General features: G+C 37.0%; 1 protein-coding gene and 1 long non-coding RNA gene across 2 annotated transcripts in view; both read left to right on the top strand.

The window, feature by feature from the left end:
* Positions 1-2,271, top strand: LOC107835802 (uncharacterized). Its single transcript, XR_001661625.1, has 4 exons — positions 1-187; positions 362-439; positions 601-975; positions 2,174-2,271. It is a non-coding gene; the product is annotated as an uncharacterized LOC107835802 (long non-coding RNA).
* A 936-nt stretch (positions 2,272-3,207) lies between these two features.
* The window catches only part of LOC103135311 (B-cell receptor CD22-like), a gene marked incomplete at its 5' end in the record, with an annotated part of 43,962 nt that continues 27,836 nt past the window's right edge, over positions 3,208-19,333 (top strand). Inside the window, 2 exons of the mRNA XM_016669413.1 lie at positions 3,208-3,514; positions 3,589-3,846. Of these exons, the coding sequence (XP_016524899.1) occupies positions 3,208-3,514; positions 3,589-3,846 (565 nt within the window). The remainder of the gene's footprint in view (positions 3,515-3,588; positions 3,847-19,333) is intronic.

Here is a 19,333-nt window from a genome sequence, read left to right as displayed (position 1 = left end):
TGCTGTACCTGCTTCTTTTGTTCAGTTCTGCCTGAATAGCTCAAATCAGCTCTAGTTCCTCATGAATATCATCCTTCCCCCCTTTCATTGTAACCAAACATTACACCTCTGGCAAAATAGTTTCTGCTTCATTTGTTGGATTGTCAACTAGAATACTGGATCACTGCTGCTCCAGCTGTTACTCAGGGTAAGAGCCTTCTCTCTTTTTAGAGAGGATTTCACTTCCTGCTTTGTACTTGTTTGACTATCTAAATCAGTCAAACAAACCTGTTTGACTGATTTGACTATATAAATTTGGTGACTTTATATTGTCAGACAGAGTTACGTATATAAATTGTGTTGAAATGTGTGACCTGTCTAGAAACAATGGACGTCTATCAGAGTCTGACTGAGAACCTGCTGACAGTCAACATGTTACTGAGTGTCTTCTTTCTTCCAGGTGAGATGTTTGTTCAGTTTTTTTCTTGTCTGAAATATTTGATTTTTATTTGAAGCCTTCACATGTAACATGATGCAGCTGAACTGTAATTTAACAGTCATGAACTGTCTCTTCACGGTGTTTTGCTCCACATCATTTTCATCATGTGTCTGTCTTTACAGGTTTGGCTGGTTGTCCCAGTACTTTCATGTTTGTCAACGTGCCTCGTCAGATTGAAGCTCTGAGTGGATCTTGTCTGCAAATCCCATGTAGTTTCAATGTAACTCATTCCACCTATAACAACACTAATCTGATCCTTGGAATTTGGTTTAAACATACCACAAACTTCGACTCCAACCCAAACTCTCTTATTTTCAAAAGCGACGGATCAGTTAACAAATATTCACTGAACATGATTGGAAACCTGAATGAGGAAAACTGCACCACTGTGTTTCCTGGTTTAAACACCAGTTATACTGACACATACTACCTCCGCCTTGAGAAGGGGAAATTCAGAGCAAGCGCTGATTGTGATCCTCTTCACATAACAGTAAAAGGTAAGAAAGATTTTTTTTAATGTTCTATGATACTGATGTACAATGTTATTCAGAATTATTTATTCCCTGATTGAAAATACTTTTCTTTAACCAAGAAATTTGTCTCAAATGGGAAAGGAAATTACATCTCTCAAAAGATAAAAAAAAAAGAAAACATTAAAGGACTCCTTTGAAAGGACTATCAATTTTGCAAAAAGTATACATTATTTTATTTTATTTATATTCTGTTTAAAAATGATCCAATAACTATTTATTAATAATTAATTATAATTATTTTAAATGACATATTTTTATTGGCTTTACACAAACCCTTGTTACGATTACTGATATTCTTTTTTCATGTTTCCAATTGTATTTCAACAAAATGTCTTCGTTTGAGAAATCTGCACCCTGCTGCTCCTTCAGCAGATCGTTTCTCAGATTCAAGTCAAGACCCTTTCAGAGCTGCTCTAAAGTACTAACAATACTTCCAGTACATTAAAGGGGTGGCACAGTAAAAGTATTTTCCAGACACATAGTGCCATTTCATGTTAATATTTTACTTTCAATTGCAATAAAATGCTGTACTGATTAAAAATATAATTTAAAACTATCTTCACAATTTGACGATTGGAATTGTCCCTCTATCTCTACACCCATAACATAATATGGAGCTAAAACAGATCAATTTTGCATAATTTAAGAGATTACTTAAAACTTATAATTACCAGGGTACAAATCAATCTGAGTAAAACTCATTCAAACAGAATGCTTGAACTTTTATTAAAATGTGAACAAAAACTTTGGTTTCTATTTTCCTTTGCATATGTATAAATCAAAAACTAACTTGTACAGCATCTTAGTACAACCCTTCTCAGACATAAAGATATGTTGTTGTTGATTAAAAGAACATTTTAATATTTGTACTTGATACATCATCTAGAAATTATTGTGCAATCAGCATGAATAGAAAAATAATAGAAATAACACATTTTTCAGAATTATGACCCATGTTGGCGATAAAATATTTTTTTCAGATATTTTTTCTGGTCTTCAGGAGCAAAGATGTAACACTGAACACTGCAAAAGACTGCTTAAATGTTCCCTATGTTTAGAACAAGTAAAACATATCTGAAAATAATTGACAGATGTTGAGAGTTTGTTGAATATTTTTATATGTTTCACTGTATTTACTGTCTAATAAATGTGAAATCACCAGATTCTCCTTGGAGTCCCAGCATTAATGTTCCCTCTGACCTGAAGGAGCATCAGTCTGTCACTGTAACCTGCTCAGCTTTCACTCCCTGTCCACACTCACCTCCTNTTTAAAACCTTCTGTCACAATATGCTTTTATAGCCACTGCAAGAAGAGCTGACCAGTTTGATCCTTAATTCATTAGTTTGTGGCATTTTAATGTTTACATTTACCCTCCTGTTTTGTTCGTTTCTGAGGTACAGCAATAATGTTTGTGGATCAATTTTTTTCAGTGGGTCATCTTTATAATTGAACTTGAGACACGTATACTTCACTTAGTCAAACTGACTCGTTGATTAAAATCAAGACAAATGAGTGATGCAGAGTATTTATGTTTCCCCCCACTGCCTCTGAGTGTCAGTGTGGGTGGAGTTTGCCCACAGGAACAGAAAAGGTTCCCGTCAAAAGTTGCATGAACACCTGCTTTCTCGCAGTTTCCTAGTGAAGTAAAGAGAATAGTGAGAAAGTGTGCATGCATGTGTATAGTGTGTGGTGAAATACATCTCATAGCTGCAAAGAAACGTATAGAATAGGACATTTTTTTAATCTTATTTCACCCTACAACTTGACTGTCAGGTCAAATTGACCTGAACAGTATCTATGTAACATGTAGAACCGGGGGGATGTGTAAAAAGAAACATTTTCAATTTATATGTAGAGTGAATCTATTAAGACAAAAGAGACAAAGTTTCATGCAAACAAAAAAACAATACTTCCAACTATTTTGAAAAAAAAAAAAATGTAAAATTTAAACCAGGTCAATTTGACCGGCAACATAACAGGAGGGTTAAGCTCTTTCTGAAAATATATTAAGATATACTCCAAATATTTATTATTTTATTAATGTAAGGAAGTATCAGTTAACTTTAAGAAATATTGACTCAGGGTGTTGCAGATATAGATGTCATAGTTCTTTTGCTTGGAACAATTGAACTGTTTTGGAGCACATTCAGCAACTCTTTATTTTGTACAATGAATGTGATTTAAATCTAATTTAACTTCCAGATTCTCCTTGGAGTCCCAGCATTAATGTTCCCTCTGACCTGAAGGAGCATCAGTCTGTCACTGTAACCTGCTCAGCTTTCACTCCCTGTCCACACTCACCTCCTGAACTCACCTGGACTCTCCAACAAGACTCTCTCAGACAAACAGAGAAAAACACAGATGGAACCTTTACAACTAAAATCCAGGAGAACATCACTCTGTCAGACACACATGATGGATACAACATCAGATGTTCTGCCAGATATCCTGTGATTGGAGGAATCAAGACAGCAGAGACAGAAGTGACTCTCAGTGTTTCATGTAAGTGATCCTGTCAGCAGGTCATGGTTCAGCTGTTTGTGATCAATAAAGTTCATGTGTCTCATTTTCCTCAGATGCTCCTAGAAACACCTCAGCATCCATCAGTCCATCAGGTTTGGTGTCAGCAGGTAGCTGGGTGGAGCTGAGCTGCTCCAGCAGAGCCAAACCTCCACCCAGATTCACCTGGTTCAGGATCAGCAGAGATGGAGACATGAATGTGTCTGTTGGCCAGATTTTCAGCTTCAATGTTACTGAGGGAGGAGAGTTTCACTGTGTGGCTACAAATCATCTGGGTAATGATTCATCATCAAGGATCTGTGTCACTACTGAAGGTAACGGTTAGCTTCTTTATCTTTTGGTCCTTTCTTATTCTTTTGAAACACATTTGTGTTTTATGACCATGTAAGAAACTCTCTTGAAACAAACACACAACAATCCATTCAGAGTTTGTTGCAGTTTAGATTAATATACTTAGAGCTGACATAGGTGACGTGCCATGAGAAAATCTGGAACATATTGCCAGTACAAAAATGGAGAAAAATAAAATAAAAACTACCAATTTCTGAGCATAGAGGGATTTTTAATTTTTCATTAAAGTAGTTAAAGTCATTAAGAAATCACTCCATGCATTCAAAGGCACTTTCAGAGGGTATGGGGGAACTCTCCACTCATGTTTCTAGGAACATCTGAAGAAAATGAGACACACATGAACTTTATTAACATACCAAGCTGTGTTTGACTATTCACATGCTTTTGGTTGTAGTTTTGGTCATTAAGCTGGATGTCTGAAAGAAATACATGGCTAATTAACAAAGCCGCCACATTTCAAGAAGACAGAGGCAGCAGAGAGGACTCAAATTTGACTGCACCCATGCAGTCTACAGATCTTGATAAAATCCTTGTACAAGTTGCCAGATCTGAGGATTCTGATGCATCAGCACCAGCTGTGCTCCAGGAGGAGATTGTAAGCCTGTCTTACACCTGCAAAAAAAAAAAAAAACGTTACCGCAGTTATCTGGTCTGGGCCAAATCAGAGTAAAATGATCTGCCTTGGTAACAGGCCATTGGAAAACCAGAGACAAAACTTTAACTAGACGGTTGATCCCAAATTAAGCCCAACATTATTGAAGCTTTTTCTGCTTACTACATCACCCTTTGATTAAGTATGGTAACTTCTTTTATTTTTTATCGTTTGTTTAACATATTCCAGCTTTATTTTATCGCTTGTTGTAAAAGAAAAAAAAAATCTGGCTATTTTTTCTTTTTACCACCACCCCTCAATCAGTTTTCCTGATTATTTCATATGATGTTTTGACTTTGTTAAATGCTTGTCTGATGTGAAACTCCAGATTCTCCTCGGAGTCCCAGCATTAATGTTCCCTCTGACCTGAAGGAGCATCAGTCTGTCACTGTAACCTGCTCAGCTTTCACTCCCTGTCCACACTCACCTCCTTAACTCACCTGGATTCTCCAACAAGACTCTCTCAGACAAACAGAGAAAAACACAGATGGAACCTTTACAACTAAAATCCAGGAGACCATCACTCTGTCAGACACACATGATGGATACAACATCAGCTGTTCTGCCAGATATCCTGTGATTGGAGGAAACAAGACAGCAGAGACAGAAGTGACTCTCAGTGTTTCATGTAAGTGATCCTGTCAGCAGGTCATGGTTCAGCTGTTTCTGATCAGTAAAGTTCATGTGTGCCTCATTATTCCCAGATGCTCCTAAACACACCTCAGCATCCATCAGACCATCAGTAGGTAGCAGGGTGGAGCTGAGCTGCTCCAGCAGAGCCAAACCTCCTGTCAACGGCTTCACCTGGTTTAAGAACAGTTCAGAAGGAGCCATTAAGTTATCTGTGGGCCAGGTTCATAGTTTCAGTGCCATTGAGGGAGGTGAATATTATTGTATGGCCATGAATGATCTGGGAAATCAAACATCTCCAGTGATCCATGTTTCTGTCATTGGTAAGTTGGTAACTGTATTGTATCTTCTGTTCTCAAACATATAAATGATCTCTCTAAACTCAGAACATTTTGTTTGTTTCATGAAGGTTTGCCGATTAACCCTCTTTACTGGGGAATCATTCCAGCAGGATGTATAGTGTTCATCTGTCTGTTTGCTGGTTTTTGGTGAGTATCAGAAATTCAATTTGTGAGAAGCTAAATCTAGGTTACCCTACGCAGGTATAGTTCTTCACACTGCAGTGGAATTTTGCACCAACCAAGAGATATGAAGGCTGAAAGAAGATCTTTTCCATTTGTTCCATGAAGGGTGCTTGAAACTGCAAACCAAATCTAATTTTTGAGATCGTTACACGCCCTCTCCAGTAATTAAATAATTTACACTTAAACATAATTTTTAAACTTTTGTAGGTAAGAATTAACGGTATAAAAATACTTTGGGGAGTCTAAACATGAGGAAACAAAGAAGACCCTTCCAAACTGGAAGTCTTTATTTTGTTTTTCCGAGTAAATGTGTTGTTCGTTTTGCTTTACTGCCGTTGTGAATAGCGCTGTGTGTACAGGGATCAAGATTGCAAAATTCACAGTGTTCCACCATTTCAGGACAGAGTGCATTATTTTCTGCCGTAACACTTTTATTATTGACTTATTATTCAGAATTACAGATTAACCAACAGTGAATCCAACCCTGAATTATGTTTCAGGGCTGGTTGAGTGTCTCCAATATTTTGGATAACTATTTCTAATTCAGAGAATAAGCCATGACATTGGTCTCAGATTACAGTGGTGGTACACATGTACAGCATATGTAGTGCCTGTCTGCAATCATGCAGTGGATTATTTATTTTTTATTTTTTTTAACTTGTCCAAAAAATGTAGGGTAGGCGAGTTTATCTGGAGATCAACTTGTATATTGTACTGTTGTATCAAAGCCATAGAAAAATGACTTGTAAACTTATTTCCTACGTCATTGAAATAATAGTCAGTTATTCAATGACAGGAACAGGGCACTGAGGCAAGAGGAAGATGTTGCATATCAGAGTTCTCGTTACTGAAATGTCGGCACTTAAACCACAGTGGATCTTTGCTGGCAGCCCCTTCTCAAGATAATGTGCTGCTCTTGATTTGTATTTACATTTTATGGTTGAGTCAGTGTTACTGAAACAGTTTTACCTGTCTATGAGACACTGCATGATTCTGGTTGAAAAAGTCCTTGACTTCATATCTGAATTTTAACATTTTTATTTTATGCCCCTGCTTTGCAATATTCTTTCATTTGCTTTTATATCCTGTACAGTAATTTTGATTGTCTTGAGTATGTAAGATGCTATACAAATAATCTTCCATCTATGTCTGCCAGGTACTTTAACCCCAAATACAGAGCTCCCAAATTGACTCAGGTGAGTTAATGCAACAGTTGTGTCTACAAAACCGCAATTAGTTTTTACTTGTACATTTTATTCATTTATTTTTTTTTACCACTTCCTTATAAACATTGTTTGTTTTTCAGAGTCAAATCAGCGATGTCCAAATGTCAGCCACTAAACCAGAGGAACAGCTGCATTATGGAGAAATAACGTTTAGCAGAAAGACGCCTGAAACTTCCTCCAGATTGGCGCAGCACAACGAACAGACTGTGTACGCGGAGGTGAAATTGTCACAGCGAGAAAGCAGCTCTAAGCAGACTCCTGGGAACCCCGAGGATGTTTGCTGCGAAGAAAAAAAAGAATAACCTCTGTTGTGTGACGGCAGACATCTAAAGTTTTGTCTGTGTAAGGGGAAAGGCTATGATAAAGATGGAGAGTCTGCACCTCAAGACCTTGTCACCCTCCAATGCGCGTGCTTCTGTCAGTTATTAGGGATGAATGCAATCGATTTAAGATTTAAGGCTATGATATTTTGTGATGTTTATTAGAATAACGACAAAAGCGATGAGAAAAAGATTTAATTTCAATCTCCTTTGGCGAAGGACTATGGCTGTGAGTGAATGTCCCCGCAGATCCATTTATCCATTTAAGTTGGAGTCGATAACAGCGTTCCAATTATCATAGTCAAAGAGATGAGGATTTCAACATGGCTTCCAAGAAAAAGTTGTTCATCGCTTAAAGATGAACATACGTACGGAAACACAACTTTTAATTTGTTCAGTTTATAGTTAGCTGGTGCTACATGTAATAATGTGGTGCTCTTCCATCACAGATGCTTCTGCTGATGCCTGGAGCGGCCATGTTGATTTGTGAATTTACAGTTACAAGTTGCATCCCTCTGTCCCAGTGTGAAGTCCGACTTCGGGGGTCATTCAAGTTGATTTTTCCAAACGGGAAGTCAGAACGTCCGAGTTCCAACTGCAAATGGAGCGCACCAAATTCCTCAGCTTTAACATTTGTGGAAAAATAGAACAGTTTTTAGACTGTAAGCCATGGATCATAAAAATTTCAGAACCATATCATTGCTGGTACTTCCTAATATGTAAAACATGCAGACTATTAGAGTTTGTACTTTCATTTTGTTTTCTTACTTTATTTTTTATTTTTTTCACTTGGACCGTAACAATATAACAAAATGTATTATGTGACTGATAGATTGTAGGTGAGTTGGCGTGTCAGGCGATGGCTAGACTTCCCATTTCTGCAGTGACTAGTGATTATTCACAATTTGGAGTCAAATTGTGCTACTGTAAAAGACAATGCATTAGTTCTCTGCAATATAAACAAGCTATTATGTGGACAATGTTGCTAATATTTTTTGTTGTACCAGGAAGGGTTGCCTTCCCTTTTCTGAGGTTCAGTGAAAGGCAGATGATTTTAAAACTCAGTAAACGCACAAATAAGGAAGTAAAGTTGTTGTTTTGTTTTTGTTTTGTTTCTGAATCTCAGAAAATGATTGTTTTCTATACAGTCACCTGCTGCCAGTAAAATAAAGAGCACATTTTTTCAGGAATCGAAATGTATAAATAAATAGACCCCACATGTTTCAGCAAATTTTCCCTTCATCACAGAAGTGACGACGCTTGTAAAATAACATGCTTAATAACATGCTCTAGCATTTACTGGGCAAATATGCCAATGTGTGTTTTTTAATCAAAGCTGGTTGGAAAATATAACTTCTGTAATCTTTAAAAAAAAATGTTTGCCTCATAAATAAGCTGTGAGAATTATTCTTCAATTGTTCTTTTTAACTTTTCCTTGACTTACGGGACATGTTAAATGCCTATTTGATCAAATAAATACTCTGCACTTTACAGTTCGTTAAAAAAATATGCAAGCATCTGTCAGAATTAGGTGATTATTATTGCTTCTCTGCAAATTCTGACCAATAAAAAAAGTAGCTAATATACTTTCTTGTAACATCTTTTCTTTCTGTCTTGTTGATGCACATTTATCACACCTGGCACTTTTCTCCACCCTTTCCAAACTGGTTAGACCACCGACCCCTAAGCATTTAATCATCCTGCAGAAAAGTGTGACTATTTCTGTGAACATAATTACTGGTCCTTAAAATTTGTCCTTAAAGTTGATGTGTTAGAAGGAAGAATAACAGAAAAGCATACGACTCTCAGCAGGCTTGACATGGAATGCATTGCGACGGTTTGACATGTGAGTCAGATTATCTTCAAAACTGGAGGATTTTTGTTGTTGTTGTTGTTGTTTTGTTTTGGTGTTTCTGGCCAGTATGTATCAAAAATGTGTCCAAAAGAAACTGGGGGACACAGAAATGGGCAGCCAAGACTCATGGAGAACAAATCAAATGCTATTTATTGTTTTTAGCCTGTTCCTACAAATGATCTCCTGTAGCTGTAGTTCCAGAGTTCATCATGCGTGATAACAGAGGCAGTTTTGGTCTTGTTTACTTTGGTTTCTGCTTATTTGCATGAAAAACAATCACATGAAGCCCCCGTTGTTACTATTTAGTATGTTTATCGTAGATCAACAGAGGCAACAGTGTACATACAGAGTAAGAGTGTGTAGCTGCCCAGCAACACGGTTCACGCCGGATTAAACCCCCATGCCTTCAGGTAATATAGACTTGAAGCAGTGATGAGAAGGAGTTGAGTGTGATTTACTTCTTTTTGTCTAAGCATTTGGAGAGGAAGACATACAGACACGCCATGCTGCAGTTTATGGAGGTTTGTGCGCACAAGTCTTCTTTTTTTTTTTTTGGAGATGCTTGTGAATCTCATTGATTAAAGTTAGATTATTATAACATTCAGCAGCCTCTCAGTAAAACAAAAAAAATATGTTTTTATGGAGTGCTGAGATGAGGGGAGGAAATCTACATTACCCTCAACATTTATTGGAACTCACAGTAAAGATGTGCTACAAAGTCTTAAAGGGGCGGGAGTATTATGTATTTTCCAGGCACACGGTGCCATTTTATTGCATAATCAAGTAGCTGTGTTGTTAGAAAAAAGCTGCACATATCAAAAATGACGCAGGCATTTCTGACGCCATTAAATTGGCCTTTGTCTCTTTAAGAGTCTCCCAATGTTTCCAATACTCCCTCTTTAATAATTCATTACAGCAATCCTTCTCCAAGAGTTGAGTGACCTCCGCATGGTTCCCATGGGAGACTCAAGGATTCCTCAAACCTGCATGAAAACGTCAAAGCCACACTCCAGGTACGTTTTTGACAAAAAGAAATAACAGTACAACTTGATGTAAAGCACAAACAAAGTAAATTTTGTATGATCCTTTTAAAATAAATGGAGACACATTGACCACTAGATGTGGCCACTGCTAGAGTTTTCTCTCAACAAGTTTGTGGTTTTCCCTCTTTTTTTATCAACCTTTCCAGCCACCTCTTGTGTTTGGTGAATTTTCATCTAGCTTCGTTTTTTTTTTCTCTTTGCTTCATCATCATAAATCATGAATTTATTGTACATATTCTATGTAAAATAGGTGTAAGTGATAACTATCTTCTTATTTACGTTTCCTGATTTTTGAAGATCAGCACACATCAGCCTTATTTCAGTGACATGCATCATTTTTGGAGTGGCTAAAAGAAACAGGCCATTATCTTTTATTTGTGATATTTATGTATTCACTTATATTTATTTTATGGGAATTGAGACATCGCTGAATGAAATATGTTATTTAGATGGGATTGTATCGCCTGTGAGTAAGTGAATGTACTTAGGCCAAAGGTTATTTATTTCTAAAATTGCTAGATTTACTCCAGAAAGTGTATTTGGGCTGCAGTTCATCTTATGGACTTATTTACATTACTTTCACTTAATTCTTTTGCTTTTGCTATGACAACTTACTTTTTTGTGTTCATTTAACTCAAAACGTACAAATCTTTAACCTAAAGGAACTTTTCACTTTGACTTTATTTAAAACAATTCAGTTCAATGCCAGTTTCGTATCCTATTTCTGACCAACTCAATTTGTTATGATCGTCCAACTCATTTTGATAAGTTTTTATAACTTAATTCATGAGGGGATTTAAATGACAAATTTAAGTCATTCTTACTCAAATCATTTATTTTCTTCTAATAAACATTTAAAATATCTTCGACTTAATTCTACAGAAAGTCAACTCAAGCTTTTAAGTAGTTCCAAACTAAATTTTAATACTCTTTTTACAGTGTCCTCTACATACACAAATCTTTTCCTTAAATGACCTTTTTACTTTGACTTTACTTGAAATAATTAAGTTCAATACCATATTTGTATCCCTCGTCTGACAAACAAATGACTCAAGCTAACCAGGGACAGAATCCCTGGTAAGTGACCGTGGCTCTGTGGGTAGAGTCGTCATCTTGTGATTGTAAGGCTGTAGGTTCGATTCCAGCTTCCTCCTGCCACATGTCAATGAGCCCCTGGGCAATTAACCCCAAGTTGCCTCCCAATCTGGGCATTAAGTGAATGTGACTCTAGTGTAAAGTGCTTTCAGTGGTCAAAATGACAGGAAAAGTGCTATATAAGTGTATTTACCATTTTTGAAGTAAACTAAATGATTTGAGTAAGACACACTTAATAAATTTGTTAAAAATAAATTAACAAATTGAGTTGGATGATTATAATATATTGAATTGGTTAAACTTAATAAATTCAGTTGGATAAACTTAACTGAATTGCTTGTTACCTACAGAAGCTATTCAATTATGTTGATTCAACAATTTTCTTTTTAGAGTGTGGAGATTATGCATATTCCTTTAATCAAAGATCCATTTATTTCTAATTTTTTCACACTTCTTCTCCAGGACATGCTGTAGCACGCAACGTGGAGGATGCTGTATATACAACATTTATCGAAACCACCAAACTGTAACTCTGAGTTCATGACCCTCAGAAATGAACACTTCCAAATAATCAAGGGAGCAGGAAGAGTCTCATGAATGCTTGTTTTATTTCATTCCTCGTTGGAAATCAATGAGGTGGGCAGAGATACGATACATGCAAATACAGCCTGACACACAAAAGCATGTCTGTGCCCGCGGTCACCACAAAAGAAAAAAAAAATAACATTACTGTCCAACCGGCGTTGTTTGTTTTGGAGCCATACTAACCCACATTTGCATCCAAACAGGTAGACAGACACGCAAAAGAGTGCTTGCATGAGATTGGAAAGCGTGGCAAAGTCACTGCTGAAAAGGAAAGTATCACTTTCAGTGCAGAGCAGTTAATGCAAATCAACTCTGGTGATACAAATAGGAAAAACACAGGGACCGGGGTGGGATATGTAATGATGTGCAGTTTGAAGGAGTTGAGAAGCACATTGTGCACGGACTCTGCCAAGAACAGCTAAGATAAATATTAAGAGCAAAATAAACCTGAATGAAATGAAAATGAGGAATAGCTCATCATAAACAATCTGTCAATCTGTATGTCACCTACAGAGTTGATATGTAAAAGACGAGAACGGTGCACACGGGTAGTGTAGTATATGTGGTGGATCTATTTGCTTTAGCGGAGCCACTCCCCTTTTTGTTGAGTTGCCTTCTATGTTATTCGCCTGCGCATTGATATGTTGTATTGGAGACTCAAGTGAAGATCAGTAAAGTTCATGCTGCACCACCGAGATGAATCTCTTTATTTAATTATACNCAACTTGATGTAAAGCACAAACAAAGTAAATTTTGTATGATCCTTTTAAAATAAATGGAGACACATTGACCACTAGATGTGGCCACTGCTAGAGTTTTCTTTCAACATGTTTGTGGTTTTCCCTCTTTTTTATCAACCTTTCCAGCCACCTCCTGTGTTTGGTGAATTTTCATCTAGTTTTGTTTTTCTTTTTCTTTTTCTTTGCTTCATCATCATAAATCATGAATTTATTGTACGTATTGTATGTAAAATAGGTGTAAGTGGTAACTATCTTCTTATTTACATTTCCTGATTTTTGAAGATCAACACACATCAGCCTTATTTCAGTGACATGCATCATTTTTGGAGTGGCTAAAAGAAACAGGCCATTATCTTTTATTTGTGATATTTATGTATTCACTTATATTTATTTTATGGGAATTGAGACATCGCTGAATAAAATATGTTGTTATTTAGATGGGATTGTATTGCCTGTGAGTATAAGTGAATGTACTTAGGCAAAAGGTTATTTATTTCTAAAATTGCTAGATTTACTCCAGAAAGTGTATTTGGGCTGCAGTTCATCTTATGGACTTATTTACATTAATTTAACTTAATTATTTTGCTTTTGCTATGACAACTTACTTTTTTGCGTTCATTTAACTCAAAACTTACAAATCTTTAACCTAAAGGAACTTTTCACTTTGACTTTATTTAAAACAATTCAGTTCAATGCCAGTTTCGTATCCTGTCTGACCAACTCATTTTGTTATGATCGTCCAACTCAATTCACTAAGTCCTTCCAACTCAATTTGATAAGTTTTATTAACTTAATTCATGAGGGGGTTTAACATGACAAATTTAAGTCACTCTTACTCAAATCATTTATTTTCTTCTAATAAACATTTAAAATCTCTTTGACTTAATTCTACAGAAAGTCAACTCAAACTTTTAAGTAGTTCCAAACTAAATTTTAATACTCTTTTTACAGTGTCCTCTACATACACAAATCTTTTCCTTAAATGACCTATTTACTTTGACTTTACTTGAAATAATTAAGTTCAATACCATATTTGTGTCCCTCGTCTGACACCATGACTCAAGCTAACCAGGGTCAGAATCCCTGGTAAGTGACCGTGGCTCTGTGGGTGGAGTTGTCGTCTTGTGATTGGAAGGCTGTCCATTCCAGCTTCCTCCTGCCACATGTCAATGTGCCCCTGGGCAATTAACCCCAAGTTGCCTCCCAATCTGGGCATTAAGTGAATGTGACTCCAGTGTAAAGTGCTTTCAGTGGTCAAAATGACTGGAAAAGTGCTATATAAGTGTATTTACCATTTTTGAAGTAAACTAAATGATTTGAGTAAGACTGCCTTAAATCTGTTATCTTAAACATACTTAATAAATTTGTTAAAAATAAATTAAATTGAGTTGGATGATTATAATATATTGAATTGGTTAAACTTAATAAATTCAGTTGGATAAACTTAACTGAATTGCTCGTTACCTACAGAAGACGCTATTCAATTATGTTGGTTCAACAATTTTCTTTTTAGAGTGTGGAGATTATGCATATTCCTTCAATCAAAGATCCATTTATTTCTAGTTTTTTCACACTTCTTCTCCAGGACATGCTGTAGCACGCAACGTGGAGGATGCTGTATATACAACATTTATCGAAACCACCAAACTGTAACTCTGAGTTCATGACCCTCAGAAATGAACACTTCCAAATAATCAAGGGAGCAGGAAGAGTCTCATGAATGCTTGTTTTATTTCATTCCTCGTTGGAAATCAATGAGGTGGGCAGAGATACGATACATGCAAATACAGCCTGACACACAAAAGCATGTCTGTGCCCTCAGTCACCACAAAAGAAAAAAAAAAAAACATTACTGTCAAACCGCAGTGATTGGCTCTGGAGCCATACTAACCCACATTTGCATCCAAACAGGTAGACAGACACGCAAAAGAGTGCTTGCATGAGATTGGAAAGCGTGGCAAAGTCACTGCTGAAAAGGAAAGTATCACTTTCAGTGCATCATAGAGCAGTTAATGCAAATCAACTCTGGTGATACAAATAGGAAAAACACATTTTCCTAGAGGTCAGCTGCAGTTAAAGGCACCGGGGTGGGATATGTAATGATGTGCAGTTTGAAGGAGTTGAGAAGCACATTGTGGACGGACACTGCCAAGAACAGTTAAGATAAATATTAAGAGTAAAATAAACCTGAATGAAATGAAAATGAGGAATAGCTCATCGTAAATAATCTGTCAATCTGTATGTCACCTACAGAGTTGATATGTAAAAGACGAGAACGGTGCACACGGGTAGTGTAGTATATGTGGTGGATCTATTTGCTTTAGCGGAGCCACTCCCCTTTTTGTTGAGTTGCCTTCTATGTTATTCGCCTGCGCATTGATATGTTGTATTGGAGACTCAAGTGAAGATCAGTAAAGTTCATGCTGCACCACCGAGATGAATCTCTTTATTTAATTATACTATGTTGGAGTAAAGACACAACAGGTAGGTCATCAGCACAGCACATGAGCAGCAGACCGCAGGGAAACGTGCTACCTGATCCAGCATGCCGTGAGCGCACACGCCCAGATTACTCATCAGATCAGCGTCTCTGCAACTGGCAGCCTCTAGGGGGCGGAAAACTCACACAGTGTGTCTGGGGAATTCAGTTTCAAGATCCTCCATCCTAAAGTGTTTCAATTTAATGCTGCTTTACGACAGAATATTATGAAACCAGCTAAGCTGTTAGAGTATAAACATAGCTCAGTTTCTGTGTGTGTTTTTTTTTTTATTAATTAATTTATTTTATAAAAAAAAGTTTTGCTTTGCTTCAACACTGCCCAGATTAAAGTGCAACACGGATGCACAGCTATTTTAAGAATATTCCGGTTCAACACGTAGAACTTTCAGAACAAAGACATCCAGCAAATGTATGTAACTTTCATGAAAAGCTTTTAATGTTCTAGCATTGATCATTGTTGGTAGGATTCGAACCTTTGCAGGGAGACCCCATCGCCTTAACCCACGATTCTCTCCACATTGTGACACCTATTAGTGAGTGGAATATTTTGTACACCCGATGAACAGTACTGCTTTGCTGTCTGCAGATGTTATGTGAGATAGTCTCCTGTGAAGTTTGATAATATATATAATATATACAGCTTAGATTCTCCAAGAAACCAATGGAGGTGAGAAAATGTAGCTAATATATAAAGTTAGACGTCAAATTATTCATGCTTCTTGCAAATGTGTGTCTTGGTTGCTGCCAGTGTGATATGCAAAAATTATCTGCAATATAAAAAAAGCGCAGCAGCAACACTGTTTTTTTCTCCGTTGTTTTCTGTCTACAGAACACAAAAGAAGCAGAGTGATGGAGGCACAGGCGTCATGAAAATGAAAACTTCACTCAGCAGTGGAGAATTTCTTCTTCCCTACTTTGTCACATAACTCCTTTACTTTTAATGCTTTCTTTCAAAGATGCAGCCATGCAGGCAAATATTTAAATAATTATTTTGTTCAAAATAAGGAAATTAAAATATCCGCTATATTTTCGGTGTTGCTTTCATTGAATTAATGTAAAAATAAAGAGCAGGTAGAACAGCCAACAACTGATTATGTCATCCAGGACATGTTACTGTGAAATATTCATCTCCGTCTCAGTCGTCCAGTAACAGCCTTCAGTCAGAGGTTTCTTATTGCTGCTGGAGATTTTTCCTGCTCAGAATCTGCAATAACTCTCTCAAGTTACTTGTATGTTGCGAGTTTATGTAACGTTGCGCTTTTGGAAAGATAAAGTGTTTCTGAATTAAATTGTTGACTTCCTCTACTGATGCTTCAAATAAATGTCTCCACACATTCCGCAACAGCTTCCCCCTTTCAGACTTTGTTTTCAAAGTCGTGTTCATTACAACTGGTTTCAGCAGGGGGTGACCGTCAGATAATCTGCATTTTGGTGTTCCCCCGCTAAAGCCTTTTTATTATTGTTGTTTGATTGTTTTTTTGTTTTTTTGTTTTTTAGTTGAATATGCCCGATCTAACATTGGGCATATTCAACATGTTGACTGTCTTGGCCCGATTACCGTAGTTTGTGGGGTTTTCCCTGACTGGGAGCGAGAACACAGCCTGTTGAATGTGACAGGTAGCCAATCAGAAAGCTCGGTTATGTAAGAACGGAGGGGAATCCCAAACAATTGACACGGCGCAACTGAGAGTCCGGTAGACTTCGGAGAAATGTGGAAATGTTTATTATTATATGTAAAGGTCGTTATTTTATATATATATTTATTATATGTGGTTATGTTTATTCACTTAAAAATGTTAACTATGAAAAAACATATCTCACCTCCAAATCATTGTGCAGCAAATAGAGCGGCTGCTCCCGCCGTCTTTTATCCACTACCTTTTCTTTTATTATGTCTTTTATCGCTTAAAATTACTCCAAAAACTATCTCTACTTCTACATTGTCATTCGTGTTTGGTCATTCTAAATTCCCATATGCTATGTTGGGGGTTTTACTGGATTTTCTTCTGGAATCGGCTTGTTCGTTAGTGGAATTGGTTCTTGTGTGGTGTGTTGCTCCTGCTGTGTGGCTGGACACACGAACCGATCGAACCTGGTGTACTTTTATCAGCTCTGTGGTCACAGAGGTTTGGAGAATCGGCGGACAATTCATAAATCGTGCCGTGTGAACCAAACTTAAGACTCACAAGCTCTACTCATCTCCTCTCTACCACTGCCCAAACCCCCTCTGACTCTGGTCGCTATGGTAACGTTTACATATCCCTTCAAAATAAGACACAGATGCGCAACAAAAACGGCCGGAAACATTTTACTTTCGTGAAAATTTTAACTCACAATTACAACTAATGGGAGCCCTGAGGTTCTTTCTCCGCAAAGAGACGGTCCCATCTGGAAGTGATGGGAGACAATAACACCCGAAGTGCTGCTTAAGCACAGCCTGCTTGGTCTCTTCATTTCCTCATTAATGAGCCGATCACCCCATATTATACAGAGCAGCTTGTAATGTGGGACTCACCTACCGGTCCGGGATAAATCCATTCTCCTGTCTCTTTTCTGGGCCTTTTCCCCTTCGCAAAGAAACTTTCCAAAGACATCTGATCTGTTTCTTACTCATTTTGCTGCTTGTGGGCTCAGTGTTGGCGCACAAGACCTCTAACCCAGAGAAACTGCTTAAAGGATTTTCAAAATAAAAGATCCTCCAGACTCAAATAATACCTAAAGGGAAACATTTCATTATTTCTTGCACAGAAATAATTGGTCCGCGGCCCGGGGCTTGGGGACCACTGCAGTAGAGCATTTCATATAACCCGAGGAAGCCACTCCAACATTTCATTTACGTTTATGTTTTGGCTTCTGTTTTTTTATTCTTCATAACTAGTTACCTAGAAGTAAATGAAATGAACCATACAATTGCGTGCTGCCTAAGTGACGAACTTATTCATAAATTATATTTCAGTTCCGTGACAAAAACTTCCCATGTGAATGTTCAGTCGCTCTTCACAAACAGTTGCAAACACTGTCTGGCCATAAATACATGGACGATACAATCTGACATCCTCTTTTACACAAGAATGAAGGCTCACTGCTGCAGCTAGCCTGCTCACGACAGAAGCTTTTAAGCAAAAAGCTGAGTGAGAGAAGATTTATATGGTAAGAAAGTCTTTCTAAGTTTAACTTTGTGTCACTTTTCATTCTGAAGGACATTTAAATATAAAAAAAAATGCGTTTGTATTCAGTTGCACCACCCTGTTTTCTGACGTAAACACAGATGTTCAGGGCTTTTACTTCTTAAGACTTGACAGCAGAAACAGCAGGGCAACAGCTTGAGCTGATCCTCTAGTTATATAACTAGTTATTCTATGAATAACTAATAACTATTATATGAATAACTAGTTATGAATAACTAGAGTGTTATTTTGAATGCCTCATAAAGTTCTTAGTCGACACTGAAATCAGGTACTGCTTTGCATTCAAGGCATTTTAGCTGTAAAGGTTCCATTGTAAAAGATTTTGCACTGGAAACTTGAATTGCATCTGTGCCATGTGTGTAAATGACAAAGTCATCTGAGTACAAATTAAAGGGAGATCAGTTAAAGAAAATAACAACACCAATTCGGTGAGCATCAGAAGGGGTTCTTAGTGCTTTTTTAAAATATTGATAAAAGGACAAAACGTTTAAAAACGTTTCGTTTGTCATATCCTCTATATCTTACTCCCGAGTTATTTCTGCTTCCAGTAATTTCAGACCAAATTCAATGACATTTCCACAAATTTGAATGCAAAGTTTTAAATTAGTTGCTGTTAGAGTAGAAACATAGCTCAGTTTTTATGTTTTTTTTTTTAAATAAAATTTTTTTTGCTTTGCTTCAACACTGCCCAGATCAAAGTGCAACATGGATGTGCAGCGATTTTAAGAATATTCTGGTTCAACACGTAGAACTTTCAGAACAAAGACATCCAGCAAATTTATATAACTTTCATGAGGGAAAAGCTTTTAATGTACTAGAACTGATCATTGTTGGTAGGATTCAAACCTTTGTAGGGAGACCCCAATAGATTTCAAATCCATCATCTTAACCTCTCGACCACATTGACCCACGTATCTGCAGGGTTCAGACACCGGGAGAAATTTCAGGAACCATTTTACAATTTAAAAAAGATCTTTTACATATTTTATGAATTCTTTATATACAGTACTAGAACTGATAATTGTTTACAGGATTTGAACCTGCAATGAGACACCAATGGATTTCTAGTCCATCTGTTTTCCAGTGACAGAT

This window comes from Poecilia formosa, unplaced genomic scaffold (genome assembly GCF_000485575.1).
Source record: "Poecilia formosa unplaced genomic scaffold, Poecilia_formosa-5.1.2 Scaffold24, whole genome shotgun sequence".
NCBI classification, from domain to species: domain Eukaryota; kingdom Metazoa; phylum Chordata; class Actinopteri; order Cyprinodontiformes; family Poeciliidae; genus Poecilia; species Poecilia formosa.
Note: the sequence above shows the minus strand (reverse complement) of the source record. Positions and strands in the feature narration are given on the sequence as shown.